The sequence below is a fragment of the Pelophylax lessonae genome (genome assembly GCF_965119305.1).
Source record: "Pelophylax lessonae genome assembly, chromosome: 4".
NCBI classification, from domain to species: Eukaryota; Metazoa; Chordata; class Amphibia; order Anura; family Ranidae; genus Pelophylax; species Pelophylax lessonae.
Window position 1 is genome coordinate 300,476,458 of NC_138771.1, and position 24,056 is coordinate 300,500,513.

At 44.5% G+C, this 24,056-nt stretch overlaps 1 protein-coding gene across 1 annotated transcript in view; it reads right to left on the reverse strand.

The window, feature by feature from the left end:
* HCFC2 (host cell factor C2) overlaps positions 1–21,517 on the reverse strand; it is a 44,806-nt gene extending 23,289 nt beyond the window's left edge. Inside the window, exons 1-8 of the mRNA XM_082256497.1 lie at positions 21,257–21,517; positions 16,563–16,711; positions 12,390–12,550; positions 10,265–10,473; positions 8,781–8,865; positions 6,975–7,081; positions 6,666–6,851; positions 6,318–6,569 (exon numbers count right to left, since the gene is read on the reverse strand). Coding sequence (XP_082112623.1) covers positions 6,318–6,569; positions 6,666–6,851; positions 6,975–7,081; positions 8,781–8,865; positions 10,265–10,473; positions 12,390–12,550; positions 16,563–16,711; positions 21,257–21,422 — 1,315 coding nt within the window. The 5' untranslated portion in view covers positions 21,423–21,517. The remainder of the gene's footprint in view (positions 1–6,317; positions 6,570–6,665; positions 6,852–6,974; positions 7,082–8,780; positions 8,866–10,264; positions 10,474–12,389; positions 12,551–16,562; positions 16,712–21,256) is intronic.
* Positions 21,518–24,056: the final 2,539 nt, after the last annotated feature.

The following is a 24,056-nucleotide window of genomic DNA, read 5'->3' on the forward strand; positions in this document are numbered from 1 at the left end:
GTGCTTGTATAGCCAAAGTATTTTTGTGGATACAGTAGAGAGATTTTTATTTTTATGTGTCCCCACTAGGTAGGTGTACTGGTGAACATTGCCACCAAGAGAGACAGGAAGTCCAAACTTTTTCAGCTGCCATCAATATGAAAAAAACAACAAAAAAACAAACCACCAAGCAGACAGGAGGTTTAACCCTTCCCTATTAGATTCAAAACAGAAAATAAAATAGCTAAATGTAAAACTTTAAAAAATAATTTTAAACACAGCAGGCAGATTACTACATTTATCTTAAAGTGTATCTAAACCCAAAACAATAATGTAATAAACTGCAGTCCTTCGATGTGGTGGTTGCATTAGGTTTAATTTCTTTTTTCTTCTTTTTTTTTTTAAAGGAACATTTTCGGTAATTACAGAAAAAGAGGAATTTTGAAATGTATTATTAGACCATGGGTTATATGCAGAGATGTATAGTAACGAAGTAGAACTACTTAAGTACTGTACTTAAGTACCGAAATGCGGTATCTGTACTTTCCTAGAGTAGAATTTTTTTCTCCTACTTCTACTTTTACTTCACTACATTTTTTCGATGATTTCGATACTTCTACTCAAGTATTTTTTTTTTGTGCTGCATAGTTACTCATTACTTTTAAAAAAATTACCACTGCCAGAACAGTAGATGGCAGGTTTCATAAAGCTCAAAAAATGTGTATAATGTCATTTGTAAATCAGCGCATACGAAAATAAAGGCTGTGTATAATAAAAGCTGCTATACCAAATCTTTCCAATAAAAAGAAAATATGAAACAAACAAATAAATGGTGCTACAGCGCTTAAAGTGCATCAAGAAACTACTAACAAACACAGGTTAATCATTTGAATAAATCATTTGAAATAATAAAAACAATATGATGTTCATACTTTTGACTTCTTTCTTTAACACAGTACTTGTACTTCTACTTTCAGTACTTGAGTAGAAATTTTTTTTCAAAACTACTGGTACTTTTTACTTTTAGTACTTAAGTAGCAAATTTTTTGAAAAAACTACTTGCAATACTTAAGTAAAAAAAATGTTGAATACTTTAGTACTTCTACTTAAGTAACTTTTTCTGCGAGCACTTCCACTTCTACTCAAGTAATTTTTTGATCGAGCACTTGTACTTTTACTCAAGTAGAAATTTCGAGTACTTTATACAAGTCTGGTTATATGCCACTATCTTCAAGTGATTGTATCCTGGCAAAAGCTTTGCTGGGAATGCCCCACAAGGTATCCATATACCTCCTCCTATTCCATGAGGCTCCAGTTTTTCTTTAGCAAGAGAAAGAATGAAGGGAGCCGTGTCATGTACTGTTACTCTAAGATATGGAATTAACAAGTACAATAAAATTCCACTTATAATCATTTAGTAAAGAACGCAGGGATTCTTACATCATATTATGTCCCCAAACAATAGTTCAAGAGGTGGACAACAAAATAGTCAAAAGAGCAGCGACATGCTGCAAGAAAAAAAACAAGGTCAGTCAGTCAATAGACCCAAACACACAGTTGACCACAGAAGCACATGTCAACAGATGCTCAAACAGCCACCTGGTTTAAAAAACAAAACAGTTTTGAAACCTTGAACAAAAAAGGCAAAAGTGGTGGCCATGCAACTTTGTGAGAAAAAAAAAAAAACACAACAGATGCTAGATGCTGTGAAAAGCCCAAGAAAACCGACATAGGGGGCTCATTCCATGAGGGTAGATGCCCTGGGCAGCCCATCGATGCTTCTTTTTTTTTTCAACCAGCAGGCTGAAAGAGAAAAAAAATAAAAGGGATGCCCCGATTTCCCCATCTACACACTCAATGTGGATAGGGGAGTCCTCCCCACCGAGCAACTGTGTTATGAGAGCAGGGACTAGTCAGCGCTGCTGGGTATAACAAGTTGTGCTGATAGAGCAGCATTTATCAGACAGGCTGGTTGTACAGCAGTCGATCGGTAGATTGACTTCTGTACAACCAGGGTGCCCATGTATGGATCAAAATTTGGCTGGTCCCTGCTGAACTGCCTGAATTAAGATCCATGTATGGCCTGCTCTAGAAAAAGAAAACAAAACCCCCCCCCCAAAATAACCACCCAGCCAGGTGGAAGAGGGAGGTGCCCCATGAAGGAACTACCCTGTAAGGTAAGAGAAAAGTGGTCAATTTCCAAGGGAAGTCCCAATAGAAACTACACTCCCCACAGTACTGGACCTTGTGATATTGGGTGCTTGAAGTGCAAGCAATAAATAATATGCCAGGATCAAATGCAAAGATGCAAAGTTACCAAATAGAAGTATTTCACATGTTTATTGTAAAGACAGCATCAAAAAGACATAAGAAACTACTTTTTCCTATGCCTTATGTGATGCTATGTTCACAATAAACATGAGAAACATCTATTTGGAGTGCCGGTGACTTCACATCCTTGCATTTATTTCCCAAGGGAAGACACTGCAGGTAGGCATAGCCACTGCAGGTAGGATGACAGCTCTCACCCCACTTCTCATATGGTAAATCAAATTGTTTGACATGCATTCAGGGAGGGACATGAATAGTGAGAATAACACAGAAGGCAATGAAGCCCAAGAAAGAGAGGACATGGTGTTTACTACAAATCCAAGTAATGATCCAACAAGACACAGCGAAGCACAGAACTAGCATGTAAATGTAAACCCTGTCTTACCTTGTCCATATCACTACTCCCCACCAGGGTCCAGGCTTTGCCCATCACAGTGGGCAAACCCTCAAAGGGGTAACATACGTCTTTGTGGTTAGTTATCGAATATAAAAAGTCTATGTAGGGTGGTCGGTGTCATCCCAGGGTGGTATGGTAAGTCAGCTGGTGATATGGGGGGAGGGGGGGGGGGGGGGAACAATGAGCGGTTTTGTGTCCCCTTCCTCTGTCAGCGCGAGGATGAGAGGATCACATCCTCATGCTGACATAGGAGGGGGGGGGGGGGCAAAGACGTATGTTGGCGACTTAATCCTAGATGACCTACGGATGAGGCCCCTTTTGGACTGCCCCATCAAATAAGGGAGTTGGCAACAGCTGGACGTAGGATGAATGATGTTTGACATTGTTTATACCAATGTTTACATATACTGAGAGCTTGACTGTAATTTGCTTTCCTGAGGAAGTGGGCTTTGACCAGTGAAATGCAACTGCGTCCCAAGTACCAGAAAGATATTCATCACTTGATCCAATAAGAATTGATGATCCATTTTTCACATTATGAAGTATAAATGTAACCTTGTACATGGAATTGTGTTATGATATGTCCTTATGACTTTAAATTTTGTATAAATAAATCTTTGACATTTTTCTTTATCAATTGGTACTGTTAAAAGTCCTTGATTTAGCTTATAGGTTCTTTTTTTTGCAACTTCTCTAATAGGATGTGGTACTGGATATACATGTCCATATGTTAAGGGTGTCCTCTTTTGTGGTCCCTCCTCCTCCCACCCCCCCCCCCCCCCCCCCCCATGGTATCACTGGGCTTGATTGCTCAGCAAACTCACCTGACCAAAACCCCATAGAGAATCTGTGTGGTATTTTCACGAGGAAGATGAGAGAGACACCAGGCCCAATAATGCAAATGAGCTGAAAGACACTATTAAAGCAACGTGGGCCTCCATAACACCTCAACAGTGCCACAGGCTGATCGCCTCCATGCCACGCCTCATTGATGCAGCAATTCATGCAAAAGGAGCCCTGACCAAGATTTCGAGTGCATACTATACTGTACATGGACATACTTTTCAGTAAGCCAATATTTCTGTATTACATTTTTTTTTTTTATTGGTCTTATGTAATATTTTAATTTTCTAAGAGACTGAATTTTAGGTTTTCATAAGCTGTAAGCCATAATCATCAAAATTAAAAGAATAAAATGCTTGAAATATATTACTCTGTTTAGAAAGCATCTATATAAAATATATGAGTGTCACTTTTTGAATTGAATTACTAAAAAAAAAAAAAATTAACTTTTATGATATTCTAATTTTATGGGATGCAACTGTATATAGGGCCCGGTGACTAACTCCCATGTTGCACCACATGTCCAAAGTAAAAATTACAGGCCGGTGTAACGTTAAAAAACCATACCCCGTGAAGAAACCATACCCTCGTCACTTCCGGTCTGAAACAGCTGAGCAGCGCAGTAGTGCGCATGCTCAGAGCCCCGGATACGTGATTGAAGAAGAAAGAATTTGAGAAGTGCGCATGCTCGGTGGGCATGAATTTATCACGGCACTGTCTCTAATGTTATACTTGCGGCGGGTACATTAAAACACTTCGGGTGCAACATAAATCATGTCCTCTCCTATCGCTGTAACTTCCCTCATCTCCGGTAATAAATATAAAAGCGGCGGCGGGTGTATGAGACGTAAATGTGACGGCGATCGCGGCTCCGTGATCCGCTTTTATATTTATTACCGGAGATGAGGGATGTTACAGCGATAGGAGAGGACATGATTTATGTTGCACCCGAAGTGTTTTAATGTACCCGCCGCAAGTTTAACTACCGTGAGAAATCCATACCCTCCGTAGCGGAACCGGAAGTAACGAGGGTATGGTTTTCTCACGGGTATGGTTTTTTCACGGAACACCGGCCCTGCTGTTTTAAAATTCCCAAAATGTACATTGGGGAAACCAATCTGCAAACAACTAACGAGTCATAAGTCAATAAACAATCTTTCCTTGATAGAAGGTAAAACTGGTGAAAAAATAAAAATCTCACCATGGGAGAAGCGGTTCATCACCTAAAGATACTAACTAAAAAGTGGAGCCTCACGGAGTGAGCGGGGTTATATGGATTCACTAAGCAGTGGTGCCAACAAAGCTTTCGATAGCGTCCTATCACCTAAAAGTAGAAGCATAACCCACGGTCTAAGAATCAATTACGGTGTCCTATACTGTATTAAAAAACAACTAAAAAGGCAAAAGGTTTTTTGTTTTTGTTTTAGTTTTAGAGACAGAGAGTGGAGAGAGATTAGAGCATCTGAAAAATTTTTATTGCAGCCTGTGCCCCCATTAGGGAGATTCACCTTATTTGCCTTGTTTAACATTATCATTGAAATTAAAAGAAAATCCCAAATTTTGGGTTGTCCCCAGAAAAACAATAGAGGGGAATCTTCAAATGGGGGCACTAGTTCTAGTGACCTGGGGATCCCCAAGAGGTGCCCTTAATTAGCAGGGATTTCCTCTCACTTCCTGTTTGGCTATGGGACAGGAAGTGAAGGTATATCTCCTCAATGGGACAAAGATGGCCAAAATAAACCTTACATGGGTTATAACCCTCCCTTACTCCATCCAAAAATGGGGAAAAAAGTTTTGCCTTATAGTTCTACTTTACGATATATCAGTTGATCTTGCCAAAAATGCAATGCCCTTGTCATTTTCTGTGAGCTAAAAAAAACAGCAAAAACAATGTTATCTTTCTTCTGTAAACGATTAGTCCCATCAATCTTTTCAATAATGGAGATTAACGAAAGGCAAACGTGTTCAAAGGCTAGAGGCTAGCCAGTGTGACAACAATGACTGACTCCATCAATACACTGCAGAGGGGAGTGTAGCCACAAAGGCACAGAAGTTTTTATCTGCATAAATACCAGGTGAATTAAAGGGAGAAGCTTGAAAAGAAAAAAAAAAAAAAAAAAAAAAAAAAAAAACAGAAAACAAATGCAGCCACCACATACAAGCAAGGACCAGTAAGCTGCAAAATATTCCATTTTTGTAAGCCTCTGACTCTGTATCTTGAAAATGTCAAAATTATGGCTTTCTCCATTATATTTCAGGATTCTGAAAGAGTATTCTGCAACAAATCTACCATCCACTTATCTATACATTTTCAGCAGTACTCATGTAAAATAAGGGGGAAAATTAAATTTATGTACTTTTTTGTTTTACACACAGCAACTGGCAAAGAACTGCACCTGCAATCAGTGGATCAGGAGTGCAATGTCAGGCTCGTGCAGACACTTCTTACAGCTTTCTGCCCATACCATCATATGGGCAGACAGTTACTCAGCTGCAGGAAATGTCAATGAAGTAGGATGGCGCTGGTCAGTGCTCTTGTAGTTCATTGAGAACTACAAGCAGTCTGCTGCAGTGGCAGATGGGACTTGTAGGGGAGGGCCTCAGGTGGTGAAAGGGGGGGGGGGGGGGGGGGCTACATAGCAACATGTTACATCTCAAATATGGGTGCAATGTGTAACATGTTGCTAGAGCTTAACCTATCCTTTGAAGCAAGGGAAGTACTACTTTTTACATGTTATTAAAACAGCTTTCTCAGACAGTAACTTACTTTCTTCCACATTTTGTGGGCATGAAAGTCCACTCTGAAGTAAGTGCAATGGAGCCGCGTATGGCGAAATACAAGAACTCTGTGTTGAAAGTTCACTGAGGTGGGCAGGTTTTCCAGCACATGAAGACACTGGTAATTCAGGGCTTAGCTGCAGAAGATACCTTTCAACAGTTGGCAGTTCATCCCATTTTACATGAAAGGAGTTTGTGGTAGCCAGTATTAGCTGAACTTGTGAGGATGCAGACGGCTTCTCTAAATAAAAAAAGAAGAGATACATAAAAGTGCTTGGATCCAGGACTTTAAAGTACATTGTTACAAGATAACCTTTATCAGTCTGGTGTGTCCTACCTGTATCAATGTACCAAAGGTCTTTGCAACACACTTGGTAATTCCATGCCTTTTTGTAACCATCCCTTCCACTCCAAATGTGCAGGCGTTTTCCAACTGTGACTGCGCAGTGTCCTGCTCTGGGTCTTGGCCAGTTAACTTTCTCTTCTGAGCTGTCTTCCATTAATGTGGTCCACTCCATGGAGTCTGCTCAACAAAAGGGAGACACATATAGTAAAATAAAAATCAACTTGCAATTATAAAAACATAAAACCATGCTGTACACTGTATCTAGCTACCAATAACTATATGAAAATAATTTATACACACCAAGATCCAAGTAGGAAAAAGAGTTAGTGCACTTCCATTGAGTCTCTTGAGTAGACGAGCTGTCACCATTTTCACTTTGTGGAACCCAGCCACCAAATATATACATTCTAAAACAAATCAAACTATGCATTAGGATAGAAAGAAATAACACTTTTCACAAGAACTATCCTATGTTTTTCCATCAAACAGATTATTCCAAAGGAAACCAGATCAAAATTTAAAGATATTGAGCAACAAAAGACAAAAACACAATACAAAAGATACAAAGTTGCAATGAAATTAGGCAAACAGTTCTTTGCTTCTCTTTTCAAGTTACATAACCTTATTTAACCTGCATAATCTCCATTTTGAATTATTACCAAACAATAGCTAGCTCAAAGTGTGCCTGCTTCAGAATAGGAAGAATAGAGCTGAGTGGCAGAGCAGATACACTGAAAGGGTTGAGGAACAATGTGACCAAAGTGAGATGAGACCAGGGAGAAAAGGGAGGTTACTGGGGAAAGATGTACTTTGAACAAGGGCTAATGGGATCGGGGAAATGCCCTATAAGCGAAGGCTAAGGTGGCCAGTGAGTAGTGTGCTCTGAATAGGGGTTAAGGTGGGCAGAGTGGGACGCACCCTGAGTGGGGAGGAATGAGTTGTGAGGTGAATGGGATGGTAAGGTGGGTGGGAAGGAATGCTCTTTGGTTGAGGAAAGAATTATTTTTGAATGGGGAAGGGGTAGGGTGGGAGAGGGATATACTCTAAAAGGGGTGCAGGTGAACACTCGGAGGCATGAGATGCCGCTCTGAGCCAAGCCTCAGGCCACAGCTTGCCTGCATCCCTGCAAGTGATTAAGTGCACTGGCTCCAACTGCAGCTAAAATCAGTAGAAGTGTTCTGCAAAAGGTGTCCAGGGTGGAATGAATGTTAGCTGCAGTAAAGTGGACAAGGAGGCAAAAAGGAAATCGAGAGGGAGGTGGAGTGGGAACACACAAGACAACTGTCCATTCAGAGAATGCACAAGGAGTTCTCTAAATGGCAGCGGTGCCAAGCAAGTGTATCATTCACGGCATGACATTTATCATTCATAACATGCCTTGGTAGTGGCGGTTTTGGCAAACAGTTAAATTATTGAGTGTGGTTCTGCTTTAAGAGTCACCCAGACAAAATATGTGTGGGTATGCACAGTATAGAGCCAAACATATGTGGACCTTGGACCATCACACATATAAACTGGTTAGAGATTCTATTCCAAAAACATGGGATTAATATGGAGTTGCCATGCCCCCACCACCATCTCCTTTAAAGCCTCTACTCTTCCAGAGAAGCTTTCCAGAAGATCTTCAATGTCCGTGGGAATTTGCACCCATTCTGTCAAAGACACATTTGCACGGTCAGGTACTGATGTTAGAAGACAAAACAGGCTTGCTTGCTGTTGGTGTTCCAGTTCATTTGAAGGATGCTCAATAGGGTTGAGGTCAAGGCTCTGTGTAGCTGGGAAGTGCAAAAATCAGGCTCACGTCTGCATAGAAACCAATCAGCTTCCAACCCCAGCTTGTTCAATTAAGCTTTGGAAATAAAACCTGGAAGCAGATTGGTTTCTATGCAGACGTGAGATTTTGCACTCCCCAGCTTTAGCAAATAAAAAAATATGTCCTTATAAAACCTCGCTTTGTGCATCTCGACTCCATAATATGAAGGCTACCCACATACTTTAGGCCATATTGTAGATGTATGAATATGTATTTATACCATGGTCATATGCCATTTATGTATAATTTCATTAAAGAAAATTATATATATATATATTATTAAAGGGACATACCTATTCCCTATCACATTAGCTGTGTGCAGGCTTCTAGGTAAAGGTGATACCCCTCTAGCTTCTGGACTATTCCAGGTCATAGTTTCTATAAAAACAAAATTAAAGATAAAATGTAAAAAAAGAAAACAAAAATTGCAATTATGTAGCCTTATTTACCTAGTTGTGTGTGGAGTGCAGTAAAATGCTACTTTCTGTTACTATGTTAGCGCTCACTCACCATGGCACTGTCAAACCTGCATTGTAGGACATTTCTACAAGCATATAAATGCATGTAATGATTTTTAAGGTGCATTTACCTACATTTAAGTGCGGTCAGTTTAGCGAAAATAAAATTCTGTGCAACCAGGATTTGACTAGACACTCTAGATTTGGCTAAACGCAGGTCAGGAAGTGTGAATATTTCTAAGCACACCTAAACCTGCTTTAAAGCAATAACACCTAAACTCAGGAAAAGTGATCTGGGAGGAATAAAAGTTGTTCCCAATTCTCAGATGACTTCTCCTGCACCCAAGCTGGCTATAGATGAAGCGATTCTCTTCATGGTTGCAGGAAAGAAAAATCTTGATTCCCCTGTTAACACAGTCAAGTGTTGATGGGGGTATCCCTCACATGGAGCTATTGTGATCTCCCTACAGGGAAAGCCGTCCCGGCCGGGTGAACACACAGTGATCATTGCTAGCGGCTATGGCCACTAGCAATAAAGCGCATGAAATGTCTGAGAGGCTGTTTGTACCAAAGTTGATCAATCGATTAACTTGGGTACATTAAGCTTGCTCATATATGTTTGGAATCTTGGCAGGTCCCTGCTAAACTGGCCGAGAATCGAACTCTCTATGGCTGGCTTTAGAAAAGCTAAATGCAGGATTACTACTGTGAATGAGGCCTATATGTTAAGCTGAAAGCTAAAAAAGGGAGGAAGAGGAAGACAAAACACTAAAGGCTGGCCATACATTATACAATATTCATATTCAATTTCCTTTAGATTTGCTTTCAACTATGTAGTGCAACGGCCTGTCTGACGGCTTACAAATTGAAAATGTTTAGGTTTGACCTCATATTATATGGTTTTGGTAAATCTAAAGGAAAATTGTACAATGTATGGCCAGCCTTATCAAGACTGCCCTCTCTTGTGCTCCTCCGGCTATGAACCGACTGAGCTACATGCTCCTATTTTCTAGAATGCATCTGTGGGAAATTTACGTCTACCACTGTTGAGACCCAGTAACTAAAAAAAGAAATACAATTATCCACAGATAGGTGCTCTGGTTTAGCAAAGGCCACCTAATAAAAACCTAGCTGGAGAGCTATTCAATTACATGCTTACATCTAAAAATGTAGTTTTTTTTCTGAAGCCTTTTCTTCTTTAGGTGAAGTTAATTTGAAGACTCTAGACTTGTACATTGAACTCCAGCAAGGTCACTTCCTGGAGGCATTTTCCTGTATATGAAAAAAAATATTTGAATAGAAAATGTTTCAAAGCTCACCAATATCGAGCTCCCACAGGTCGCCGAGACGACATCCGGACATTCCTCCAAAGATGTAAAGCTTAGGTTTCCGATTATCCTTTCTGCTGTATATGACAGCTGAATGGGACTCTCGCGGACATGGAGAAATTCCTTTGGTCTGTGGAATATTCCAGCCAACCACTCCACTTCCTGGACGTAACTCAAGTTCATAAAAATCATTTAGGTACCTAATGTGTAATAAATAAATAAATATAATACATATATAAAAATAAAAATTTGAAAAAAATGAATTTGTAGGCTCCTCACAAAGCTACAATTTTTTATTTTTATTTTTTTTTTAAATCAAAAGTGCACCTGCAAAGCTTTCAATTACTTTTTTTCTTTCCTAATCATGTACACGTACTTACTGCTGCCTGACCAATCTCTGCTAAGTCAGTATATATTCTCATGCTATGTAGCACTATATATTGGAAGGTTTAAGAAAGAACATCAACTTTCAGAAGTTAAAATAATAATTTTGCAGAGGATGATGTTTTAGCTCAGCCTCTTTCAACATTTTCAACACAGAGGAACCCTTGAAATAATTTTCTGGTCTCAGGGAACCTCTGCTAAAAATAAAAATCTACAACTCATGACACATTAGTGTGACAGTCAGTGGGAAGAATGCTCCTTACTCTTGTCATTATTGGGAAGAATTAACCCCTTACAGATAGCTAAAATGAACAATGGTGTCATTGGGAACTTAACGGAGAGGCAGAAATTGTCCATTGCTCAAGGAACCCCTAGCAACCTCAGGAGGAACCCTGGTTGTGAAACCCTGCTTTAGCTTCAGCAAATAAAAAAATGACTTGCTTTGAAAAAGTATTATAAAAAAACAAAATAAGTCCCTTTCTAAACATATAACAAAGCTGCAAGCACTAGCACTAGGGTTCTGACAGGTGGCTGTTTTGCAGTGAGAGGGTCACACAGTTGACTGGTAAATGTTCAAAAGCAGCAAAATTAAAGGCCAACTCTGGGCAAAATAGAACCTCTATCCTACCCCTTCCCTCTAACTCTCCCTAAATCATTAAAGTGGTTGTAAAGGCTGAAGTTTTTTTTAACTTTCTATTCTATGCTTGAAGGTAAAAAAAAAAACCTTTGTGTACAGCCCCCCCCCCCAATACTTACCTAAGCCCGATCTCGATCCAGCGCTTTGCATAAGCTAAACACAGACTGTGTCCACTTAGTCTACAGATTCTCTTCTGGATCCTGAGAGGGAAGTCAATAGAAAGTGTCCTTGTACTGCAGGCAGGGACACCCAAAGAAGAACCCTGCCTCCTATGCAAGGAGAGTTGGAAAAAGCTGAATATTACAGGACTATGGATTTGAGCAAAAAGGGAACTTAGAGAAGTTTTATTTTTCATGCCAGCAATTAGTTAAAAGGCAGGTTGGGGGAGGGAGAGCACAGGAGAGAACAGCCCGGAGTTTCACACCAGTGGACCGACTGGGTCTGCCTATCCAATTTTCAGGTTGACCCGATCGGTCCACCAATTATTCTCTATGGGGCAGTGGATGTCAGCGGACATGTCAACCGGCAGCATCTGATCCGGTCCCCTAAAAACAGACTGATAGGGATACGTTCGCCATCTGTCCGGGAGATTGGATGACAATTGGATGAAAACGAACATTCAGTCCCTTTCCACCCGACCACCCCATAGAGAACAGGCGGCTGTGTCTGTGGCTGCTCAACACAGACCTGTCATCCACTTGCTCAGCGGGCTCATAAAAGAGATCCCCCGCTGAGCAGGCAGATCTGCTTGGACGGATTCCACCCCGTGTGAAAATGGCCTAACAGTAAAATGTATGAGATAGTTAAGACTAAATGAACTTAGTTAAACCAAATACTTTTTCCATACTGCATAGTGAGACACATAAAAAAATCAGTTATTGATGTATGAAGTAAAAAAAATAAACCTCAGCAAGCAGAACCTAAACAGCACTGTAAAAACAAAAAAGAATAACTGAATATCTTCAGCATACGTCGGAGGTCAGGGTGTGCATTACTAGCCTAGGATTATGGCCCAAGTTATACAATTAAATATTAAATCCTCATTCCAGAATAAAACTTTGTCTGCAACTATGCGAATTAGAAAAACATCTTTACCTGGGTATATTGTTGTTGGTGTCTTCACTCTCGTTGGCCAGGCCACCAAACAAATAACATTTATTACCATGGAGAGAAAAGCTGTGCCCTAGTCGAGGACAAGGCAGGGATCCATTAGATGCAGGCTGAGGCTTTAATTTCCTCCATAGCCAGCGACTTGCCTGAAGAGTAAACCAACATTCTATTTACTCAAACACATTTTACAAGCGTGATTTCATTTTGCATGAAAACAAAATGTGGCAATATATTTTTTTTTAAATAACAATATTGAAAAATTTAAGTTACTAGGGTCAACCTTTAGTGCCGGTTCACATTTGTGCGATCACAGAGATAACACGTAATTCGGTAGCGCACTGCTCCTAAAATTACATGCGATCTCTGTGCGGTGCAAATTTAGCCAGTTTGTATGGCTGAATTCGCACCGCAATCGCACTGAAACACGCACAGGACCCTTTTTTTGGTCCGCAGCAGAATCGGATCGCATGGTGGTTCACACTAGTGCCATCCGATTCTGTGTGAACTTTCAGATTGCACTGCGATATGCGATCTGATCTGGGGGTGTCGTTAACTTTTAATTGACACCCTCAGCATATCGCATATGGCAGTGTGAACTGCCAGGGGTGCGGATGCGATGCGGGAACACGCTGTATATTCTCAGCGTTCCCGCATCGCACAAATGTGAACTGGGACTTATATCATATTACAAGTAGCATGAGAAGGTATGGTCAATTACTGTATATGTTACATCACAACTCCACAGAAGTGTAGGTTCACCTTTACCCAAAAGCAAAATCGATAAACTTACAAAACACTCTGTTCTGATTGTGATTGCCTGGATTCTGTAAAAGAACACTATGTTGTTCTACTGTATATGGGTATAGAAGCATAGTGTGGTAAACCTACCTTCCAGTCCAAAGGAATCATCAGTCTGTGGAAAATTTTAAGGCTTCCTTTTAATACGGTTTTGGCCTACATTCTAGCACACTATGTGGCTTTACCTATATGGAGCAGCATGAAGAGATTTTTCATAAAGGTGAACTAAGCCTTTAGGCCTGTTTCACACAAGCTTTAGCTTGTATAAGAAGCGTGAACAGCAAGCTTTGACAAAAGCATTTGCAGAACTTTCAGCAAGCTTTGTTGAAGCTTTTAAAATACCATTCAACTCCAGTTTGTAAATGTTAAACACAGATCCTAATGGAGTGCTGATTGCCACTTTAAAGAGGTTGTAAACTCAATTTTTTTTTTTTTCGTTTTCACCCTGAAAGAGAAACACATAATGAGCTAGTATGCATCGCATACTAGCTCATTATGCAATACTTGCCTTAGAACGAGCCCCCGCCGTGCCGTCCAGGATCGCGGCATCCGGCCACCTGATTGGCCAGAGCCGCGGTGACGTCACTCCCGCGCGGGAGCCGAAGGTCACGGCACGGGACTCTGAAGGAACGGCACCAGCGGCCGTTCCTTCAGAGCGCATGCGCCAGTGACGTCACTGGCTGCATGTAAGGTAAATATCTCCTAAACGGTACATGTTTAGGAGATATTTACAGTAACTATAGGTACAACTTGCAGAGGAGGGTTTACTTCCCCTTTAAACAAGCCACTAGCAGGCTTCAGCACTTCTAGAAGCTTGTTGAAAACCTGCTAAAAGTCTGCTAGCAGCTTGCATAAAATGGCAATCAACACTTCCACAAGGGTCTGCATTCAAAGTTTACAAACTGTAGCTGTTAGAAACTTAAACAAAGCTTGCTGAAAACTCTGCAAATGCTTTGTCAAAGCCTGCTGTTTACATTGCTCTTATACAAGCTGAAACCTGTGTGCAAAAGGCCTTAAAGAATGTTCACAGAATTCAGGCGTTTATTGTCAGATCATAGAGAGTTTGTATATTTATAGACCTTTTCCCTTCTAATGCCTGATGGTGAAGCCAGCATTGGGGAAACACTGATTAGCCAGAACAAATTTTCCAAGCCAAATGCAGGTTTATTTCATCACAGTCCAGTGTGCAGTGCTTCCCCTCTCCTCACCCCATGCAAATGTTTGTACAACTACTCACAATAACAATTGCTTGATAGCTTTGCAATGCTGTTCAAAGCAACAGATTGACATAAAAGGCGGCCCTCCCCAACTGTACATACTCGCCTTACTTTCACTGTCCTGCCAGTCAACAGAAGCAAGGAAATGAGTAAGGCCTGTTTATGCTCCAAAACTGCAACATGGAGCTTACACTGGAAAAGGACTTTCTGTCTGGGTCCTTGAGTGGTCACGCAGCAGACCTGCCACATGAGTGTTGGGGAAGCGAGTGACATAATTGCCAAACTTGGAAGTACCAAATATGTCAGTTCAATCCCAGAGTCTGAACAGGGTGGAAATTGAGCAAAGGAAAGAGGAGTAGATGCAGCTGGAGAGGGTGGCAGTTAAGTGGACATGCTGCATTGCCCTACACGCGCAAAACATGGTTTCTCTTCATGGTATACAGCACATAAAAAGGCAGCGATTGCATCATTCCCTATCCTAGGATGACAACGTTTACTATATTTTTATGGAGAAACTGCATTGTTACCTTTAGGCCAGCCATACATGGTGCAAATTTCTTTCCTGCAACCAAGGGCTGCAGGAAAGATATTTTCTCGATTTCCTCATCAACACAGACAGTGTTGATGCGGGAATCCCTCCTGCCAGGCCATTGCCTTCTCCTGGCGGGGTAGGGGGAGGGAAGCCGTCCCTGCCAGGAGAAGACAGTGATAATCGCTACAGCAGCCGCTAGTGATAATCACAAGTGAATCTGGCAAGCTGGTTGTGCCCAAGTTGATTGATCGATCAATTTCGTACATGCAGCCTGCCGATTAACGGTTTGAATCTTGGCCGATTCCTGCTGAACTGTGTATGGATGGCCTTCTGCTGCATTCCTAATTTGACGACAAAACATCCCCCTCTTCTACAAGCATACTAGAATTCTATCAACAAGCATTTTTATGTACTTGCAAAAAGCGTACTTAGCCTGAGAAAAGGAAAACAAATGCAGATATCTAAGGAATGTTAAAGCTGTAATATACTTTCTGGGATTTCTTTTAGGGCATGTTCACACCAGAATGCAGTGCAGGAAACCCGCATTCCGTGCGTGTTCAAAATGCACTGCAGATGCATTCTGCAGTGGGTGTCAATATTGCCCCAAAGGTAGGTCGCAAACATATTTAGCTTGCCTGCACTGGATGGCATGGTACAGAAGTACCATGCAATTATTTTGCAGTGAGTTTCCAAAAGTAGTACACGCTCTACTTTTGATGCGGTATGATTTCAGCCCATTCAAAATGAAAGCGTTGGAAATCGCACTGCACAGAACTGCATGTGAATGTGTGTGCTCCTGTGCCAGTCTCGGTGTGAACCAACCCTGAAATACACAAATAGATTACCCAGACAACTAACCAATAATGAAAATGGAGATATTATAGTCATACTAGACATTAAGCCCGTTAAATTAACAGGCACTAGAACATATGTGGTCAAACATTTGTAAAAACAGACTTAGCAGTAAGTCCACGCGAGCGCGCACCCGCCGCTTCAACAGTTTTGCCCAGGCCGCCTGAAGTCTGCGCTCCAAGTCCCAAAGGCTGTCCGTGGGGCACATGCACAGTAGCGCAATCCCACGGACACAGGGACTGGACACAGAGACACTTGGACTTTATAAAGAGTTCTAATTCTCCCACACACACATACATACATACATACATACATACATACATACATACATACATACATACATACATACATATATATATATATATATATATATACACACATACATATACGCCCCTGACAGCTCCCCAAAGAGACCGTGACCTAACCGCGAGGTGACCAGGTTTAACATTGGAGTCTATGGCGGGGGGAGGCCAGGTTCTCGGGGTCACTGCTCCGTGCCCTTTCATCCCCAAAACCCCAATTTTTTTATGAGCTATAGGGGAGTGTCTTGGCCACCTGCGATACAATTTTGGGGTCTCCAGCACCTTTGGTTCGTCCATGACAGCAATTTTCCCGCGGCGGTGTGTGAGTCCCAACGGCTGTCTGTGGGGCACATGCGCAGTAGCGCAATTCCACGGACACAGGGACGGACGCAGAGACACTTGCATATTATTATTATAGATTTTTTCTTAGGCACAGCAAACTATACCCTTCTCTTACCTGCAACTCAAATATATCATTGCTGTATCTTCCATATTCCACCATCCCTCCAAAAACCAGAATCCTCGTCCCATCACAGACAAATCCATGAGCAGCACAACCTGGGGGAATATCCCCCCTCACTGCTGGGAGGAACCATTGATTCGTAACTGTTGAGAAACAAATGCATATAATTAGGAAAAACATATCTTGTACCATGCTTCTACCAGCTGTAACAATCTGTTGTCTTGGGAAGTAGAAGCCTTTACAGTAACCTCGTGGACAACACTGCCTATGCATTAAAAGCATAGCATTGTTATAGTATTATATTATACATCATGTTAAAACAGAACTCTCTTGACATTTTAAGGTCTGTATAGCTTTGAGGGAAAATGAAGAGATCACAAAAATTACCAAAAACAAAAAACACTACAAGCACTTTGGGTTTTCAGGATCAAGAGCAAGGTTTTTGTCACAAAAAAGCTAAATAGACATTTTCATAACACTACAGCCTAAAAGACTGTCAGTTTCTTTAAAAAATAAAATTATACCCACAGTATCCGGCAAGAGAAGGAACTTTCCCACAGTCAAGTCTCCTAACTCCCCTGTTCCTGCACAGCAGCCTGTTGCCTGCCCCATCACAAGCTGTAGTACGTACCATCCGTCAAACTGTATGTCTCTTTTGCAATAAAAGGCATGCTTGCTCACGGTTTATGACAGCACATTAGTTCCACTTTCAATGCAGTTTTTCAACCACTTCAGTGCCAGAAAGATTTTACCCCCCTTCATGATCCGGCCATTTTTTGTTATGCGGCACTGTGCTATTTTACCTGACAATTGGACGGTCATGCAACAAAATTTATATCATATTTTTTTCACACAAATACAGCTTTCTTTTGGTAGTATTTGATCACCTGTGGGTTTATTTTTTATTACATAAACAAAAAAGACCAACCATTTTGAAAAAAACATAAAACATATCCCATAAAAAATAAAATCTTCTAATAAATTTGGGCCAAAATGTATACTGCTATACATCTTTGGTTAAAAAAAGAAAAAACTCCAATCCATGTATATTAATTAGTTTGTGTGAAAGTTCTAGCATTTTTTTTTTTTAATACTAGTAATGGCAGTGATCAGCAACTTATAGCGGGAAGGCGGGCAATCTGACACGAAGTAGGATTTAACTGCAACTGACATGACATTATTACAGTGATCAGTGCTAATATTAGGCACTGTCACTGTACTGACACTGGGCAGGAAGAGGTTAAAATCTAGGGTGATCAAGGGGTTAAATATGTGCCTAACAAGTGCTTGTGTGTGTACTGTGTGCAGCTTTTACTGGGGGATGGGGTGGTTTTTCATTCCCTGCTTAGCAGGGAAAGAAAAAATGGCTAGATCCCCATTCACTGAACACAGTTCTGTGTGGTTTACATTCACAGAGCTGTGTTTGGTGAAGCACAGAGCCGGTCAATCACTGGCTGAGACCCAGTAATCGGGTATATGCTGTGACAAATCACAGGTTAAAGGTTCGGGGACCCCCCTCTCATGCACAAGGAAGACTCAGGGACCCCCTCTCATACACAGGGAAGACTCAGGGACCCCCCCTCTCATACACTGGGAAGACTCAGGGACCCCCCCCCCTCTCATACACAGGGAAGACTCAGGGACCCCCCCCTCTCATACACAGGGGAGACTCAGGGACCCCCCCTCTCATACACAGGGAAGGCTCAGGGACCCCCCCCCCCCCCTCTCATACACAGGGAAGACTCAGGGAACCCCCCCCCCCTCTCATACACAGGGAAGACTCAGGGAACCCCCCCTCTCATACACAGGGAAGACTCAGGGACCCCCCCTTCTCATACACAGGGAAGACTCAGGGACCCCCCCCTCTCATACACAGGGAAGACTCAGGGAACCCCCCCCCCTCTCATACACAGGGAAGACTCAGGGAACCCCCCCCCCCTCTCATACACAGGGAAGACTCAGGGAACCCCCCCTCTCATACACAGGGAAGACTCAGGGAACCCCCCCCCCCTCTCATACACAGGGAAGACTCAGGGAACCCCCCCCCCTCTCATACACAGGGAAGACTCAGGGAACCCCCCCCCCCCTCTCATACACAGGGAAGACTCAGGGAACCCCCCCCCCCCTCTCATACACAGGGAAGACTCAGGGAACCCCCCCTCTCATACACAGGGAAGACTCAGGGAACCCCCCCTCTCATACACAGGGAAGACTCAGGGAACCCCCCCTCTCATACACAGGGAAGACTCAGGGAACCCCCCCTCTCATACACAGGGAAGACTCAGGGAACCCCCCTCTCATACACAGGGAAGACTCAGGGAACCCCCCCTCTCATACACAGGGAAGACTCAGGGAACCCCCCCTCTCATACACAGGGAAGACTCAGGGACCCCCCCCCCCTCTCATACACAGGGAAGGCTCAGGGACCCCCCCCCCCTCTCATACACAGGGAAGGCTCAGGGACCCCCTCTCATACACAGGGAAGACTCAGGGACCCCCCCTCTCATACACAGGGAAGACACAGGGAAGACTCAGGGACCCCCCTCTCATACACAGGGAAGACACAGGGAAGACTCAGGGACCCCCTCTCTCATACACAGGGAAGACTCAGGGACCCCCCTCTCATACACAGGGAAGACACAGGGAAGACTCAGGGACCCCCTCTCTCATACACAGGGAAGACTCAGGGACCCCCCTCTCATACACAGGGAAGACACAGGGAAGACTCAGGGACCCCCTCTCTCATACACAGGGAAGACTCAGGGACCCCCCTCTCATACACAGGGAAGACACAGGGAAGACTCAGGGACCCCCTCTCTCATACACAGGGAAGACTCAGGGACCCCCTCTCTCATACACAGGGAAGACTCAGGGACCCCCCCTCTCATACACAGGGAAGGCTCAGGGACCCCCTCTCTCATACACAGGGAAGACTCAGGGACCCCCCCCTCTCATACACAGGGAAGACTCAGGGACACCCCCTCTCATACACAGGGAAGACTCAGGGACCCCCCCCTCTCATACACAGGGAAGACTCAGGGACCCCCCCCTCTCATACACAGGGAAGACTCAGGGACCCCCCCCTCTCATACACAGGGAAGACTCAGGGAACCCCCCCCCCCCTCATACACAGGGAAGACTCAGGGAACCCCCCCCCCTCTCATACACAGGGAAGACTCAGGGAACCCCCCCCCCTCTCATACACAGGGAAGACTCAGGGAACCCCCCCTCTCATACACAGGGAAGACTCAGGGAACCCCCCCTCTCATACACAGGGAAGACTCAGGGAACCCCCCCCCCCCTCTCATACACAGGGAAGACTCAGGGAACCCCCCCCCCCCTCTCATACACAGGGAAGACTCAGGGAACCCCCCCCCCCCTCTCATACACAGGGAAGACTCAGGGAACCCCCCCCCCCTCTCATACACAGGGAAGACTCAGGGAACCCCCCCCCCTCTCATACACAGGTAAGACTCAGGGAACCCCCCCCCCCCTCTCATACACAGGGAAGACTCAGGGAACCCCCCCTCTCATACACAGGGAAGACTCAGGGAACCCCCCCTCTCATACACAGGGAAGACTCAGGGAACCCCCCCTCTCATACACAGGAAAGACTCAGGGACCCCCCCCTCTCATACACAGGGAAGACTCAGGGACCCCCCCCTCTCATACACAGGGAAGACTCAGGGAACCCCCCCCCCTCTCATACACAGGGAAGACTCAGGGAACCCCCCCCTCTCATACACAGGGAAGACTCAGGGAACCCCCCCCCCTCTCATACACAGGGAAGACTCAGGGAACCCCCCCTCTCATACACAGGGAAGACTCAGGGAACCCCCCCTCTCATACACAGGGAAGACTCAGGGAACCCCCCCTCTCATACACAGGGAAGACTCAGGGACCCCCCCCCCTCTCATACACAGGGAAGACTCAGGGACCCCCCCTCTCATACACAGGGAAGGCTCAGGGACCCCCCCCCTCTCATACACAGGGAAGGCTCAGGGACCCCCCCCTCTCATACACAGGGAAGACTCAGGGACCCCCTCTCTCATACACAGGGAAGACTCAGGGACCCCCCCTCTCATACACAGGGAAGGCTCAGGGACCCCCTCTCTCATACACAGGGAAGGCTCAGGGACCCCCTCTCTCATACACAGGGAAGACTCAGGGACCCCCTCTCATACACAGGGAAGGCTCAGGGACCCCCTCTCATACACAGGGAAGACTCAGGGACCCCCTCTCATACACAGGGAAGACTCAGGGACCCCCTCTCTCATACACAGGGAAGACTCAGGGACCCCCCTCTCATACACAAGGAAGACTCAGGGACCCCCTCTCTCATACACAGGGAAGACTCAGGGAACCCCCTCTCATACACAGGGAAGACTCAGGGACCCCCTCTCTCATACACAGGGAAGACTCAGGGAACCCCCTCCTCTCATACACAGGGAAGGCTCAAGAACCCCCTTCTCATACACAGGGAAGGCTCAGGGACCCCCCTCTCATACATAGGGAAGGCTCAGGGACCCCCTCTCATACACAGGGACCCCCTCTCTCATACAGTCGTATGTCCTCTCTCAGCTCTGTGTATAAATAGGTATACCTGCAGACTACTTCATTGTGCATAGTTCTCCGCCATTGTAGATAACGGGAAATGCTCAGGCCCTGATCCCAGTCCCCCCTCTCACCTGTGTTATAGACGTGCAGCTCCTCCGCTATGCCCTCGTTTCCGCCACCGAAGATGATCATCAACTCCCGGATTGCCACAGCGCGATGCCCGTGCCGGGAATGAGGGACCGGACCGCTGGCCGAGGTCACCTGCCTCCAGTTTAACCGGATGGGGTCCGCCGCCATCAGATCCCGAGCCGCCTCCTCCGATCCCCCATCCCATAATGCAGCGGGGCGGCGGGGTCACCAGCAGGGCGAGCAGCGGCGGGGGAGGAGGGGACTGTCACCAGTACGGGTTGGCTGGGGACTCCACCTGTGGCACGGAGGAGACTTGTTAGGGGCGGAGCTCTCTGCCGGGATGTACCCAATCGGCGGCTGCATGTGAAGTGTTCCCTCAGGAACCTCTGTACTTCTCATAGAGAAAGAGGGAAGGGGCTCCATAGGGATGGTGCAGGTGGCCCTCATAGGTGTCCAGTCATGTCCTCATTCCTGTCATGATTAGAGATTAACTGCAGTGGCAGAAGAAGTCACCAAGTACAAACACTAAGGTCCCTCAGCAAACACAACCTTCACTTCAGGTTCACATGGAGGCAATAGAAAGATTGTGCATGTCTCTATTCCAGTTAGGGCAGGGTGGACAAGACCCTGTCAGATCATCAAAGATACTATATTACCATAAGTATTGGGACGCCTGCCTTTACACACACATGAACTTTAATGGCATCCCAGTCATGAGTTGGCCTACTCTTTGCAGCTATAACAGCTTCAACTCTTCTGGGAAGGCTGTCCACAAGGTTTAGGAGTGTCTATGGAAATGTTTGACCATTCTTCCAGAAGCACATTTGTGAGGTTAGGCATTGAAAGAAGGCCTGGCTCGCAGTCTGCGCTCTAATTCATCCCAAAGCTGTTCTATTGGGTTGAGGTCAGGACTCTGCAGGCCAGTCAAGTTCATCCACCCCAAACTCTCTCATCCGTGTCTTTATGGGCCTTGCTTTGTACACACACACAAGGACAGCAGCCTTAAACAGGGCACAGCCAACATGTCACCCCTCCTCAGGACTTTCCCACCGGTAGGAGCAGGGACGTAGAAGGGGTTCGAGGAACAGCCAGCCATGCCAGTAGAGGCACTTGAGAGAAAGGGAAGCAGTAGCTGGCATGCTTATGTGTGTGTTATTGTGCATGTATGTAAGTCGGTGTGAGTGTATGTGCCCTTACATTCTGTGCGATGTGTACTCCTGTCCCCTGCACTCTGTAAATTACACACTCCTGGCAGCTTATGTTATACACTCATGATCCCTGCTCTCTGTACTTTACATACTTCTTACACTTAGACTCTGTGCTCTACAAATCGCTGACTCCAAGACTCTGTGCAATGTTTTCTCCTGTCCCCTGCACTCTGTAAATTACACACTCCTGGCACCTTATGTTATACACTCATGATCCCTGCACTCTATACTTTACATACTTCTTACACTTAGACTCTGTGCGCTACAAATCGCTGACCCCAAGACTCTGTGCGATGTGTACTCCTGTCCCCTGCACTCTGTAAATTATACACTCCTGGCACCTTATGTTATACACTCATGATCCCTGCACTCTATACTTTACATACTTCTTACACTTAGACTCTGTGCGCTACAAATCGCTGACCCCAAGACTCTGTGCGATGTGTACTCCTGTCCCCTGCACTCTGTAAATTATACACTCCTGGCACCTTATGTTATACACTCATGATCCCTGCACTCTGTACTTTACATACTTCTTACACTTAGATTCTGTGCTCTACAAATCGCTGACCCCAAGACTCTGTGCGATGTGTACTCCTGTCCCCTGCACTCTGTAAATTATACACTCCTGGCACCTTATGTTATACACTCATGATCCCTGCACTCTGTACTTTACATACTTCTTACACTTAGACTCTGTGCTCTACAAATCGCTGACCCCAAGACTCTGTGCGATGTGTACTCCTGTCCCCTGCACTCTGTAAATTATACACTCCTGGCACCTTATGTTATACACTCATGATCCCTGCACTCTGTACTTTACATACTTCTTACACTTAGACTCTGTGCGCTACAAATCGCTGACCCCAAGACTCTGTGCGATGTGTACTCCTGTCCCCTGCACTCTGTAAATTACACACTCCTGGCAGCTTATGTTATACACTCATGATCCCTGCTCTCTGTACTTTACATACTTCTTACACTTAGATTCTGTGCGCTACAAATCGCTGACCCCAAGACTCTGTACGATGTGTACTCCTGTCCCCTGCACTCTGTAAATTACACACTCCTGGCACCTTATGTTATACACTCATGATCCCTGCACTCTGTACTTTACATACTTCTTACACTTAGATTCTGTGCTCTACAAATCGCTGACTCCAAGACTCTGTGTGATGTGTACTCCTGCCCCCTGTACATTATACACTCCTGACCCTTGCACTCTGTATGTTACACACTCCTCACCCCTACACCATGCATTCAGTATGTTATACACTCCTGATCCCTGCACTCTGCATTTTAGATACTCTTGACTCTTGCAATCTCTATGTTAAAGTGGTTGTAAACCCCCCTTGTGGGTTTGTACCTATAGGTACTGTAAATATCTCCTAAACTTGCACAGTTTACGAGATATTTACTGTATACTGCACTGATGATGTCATCGGCACATGCACTCTGAAGGAAAGCCTGTCAGTGCCATTTCTTCAGTGCCCTGTGCCGTGACCAGCGGCTCCCACGTGCATGCGCGGGAGTGACGTCACACAGCTCCGGGCTGTAGCACAGCCGGAGTCTGGGGACCCAGAAGGAAGACGGG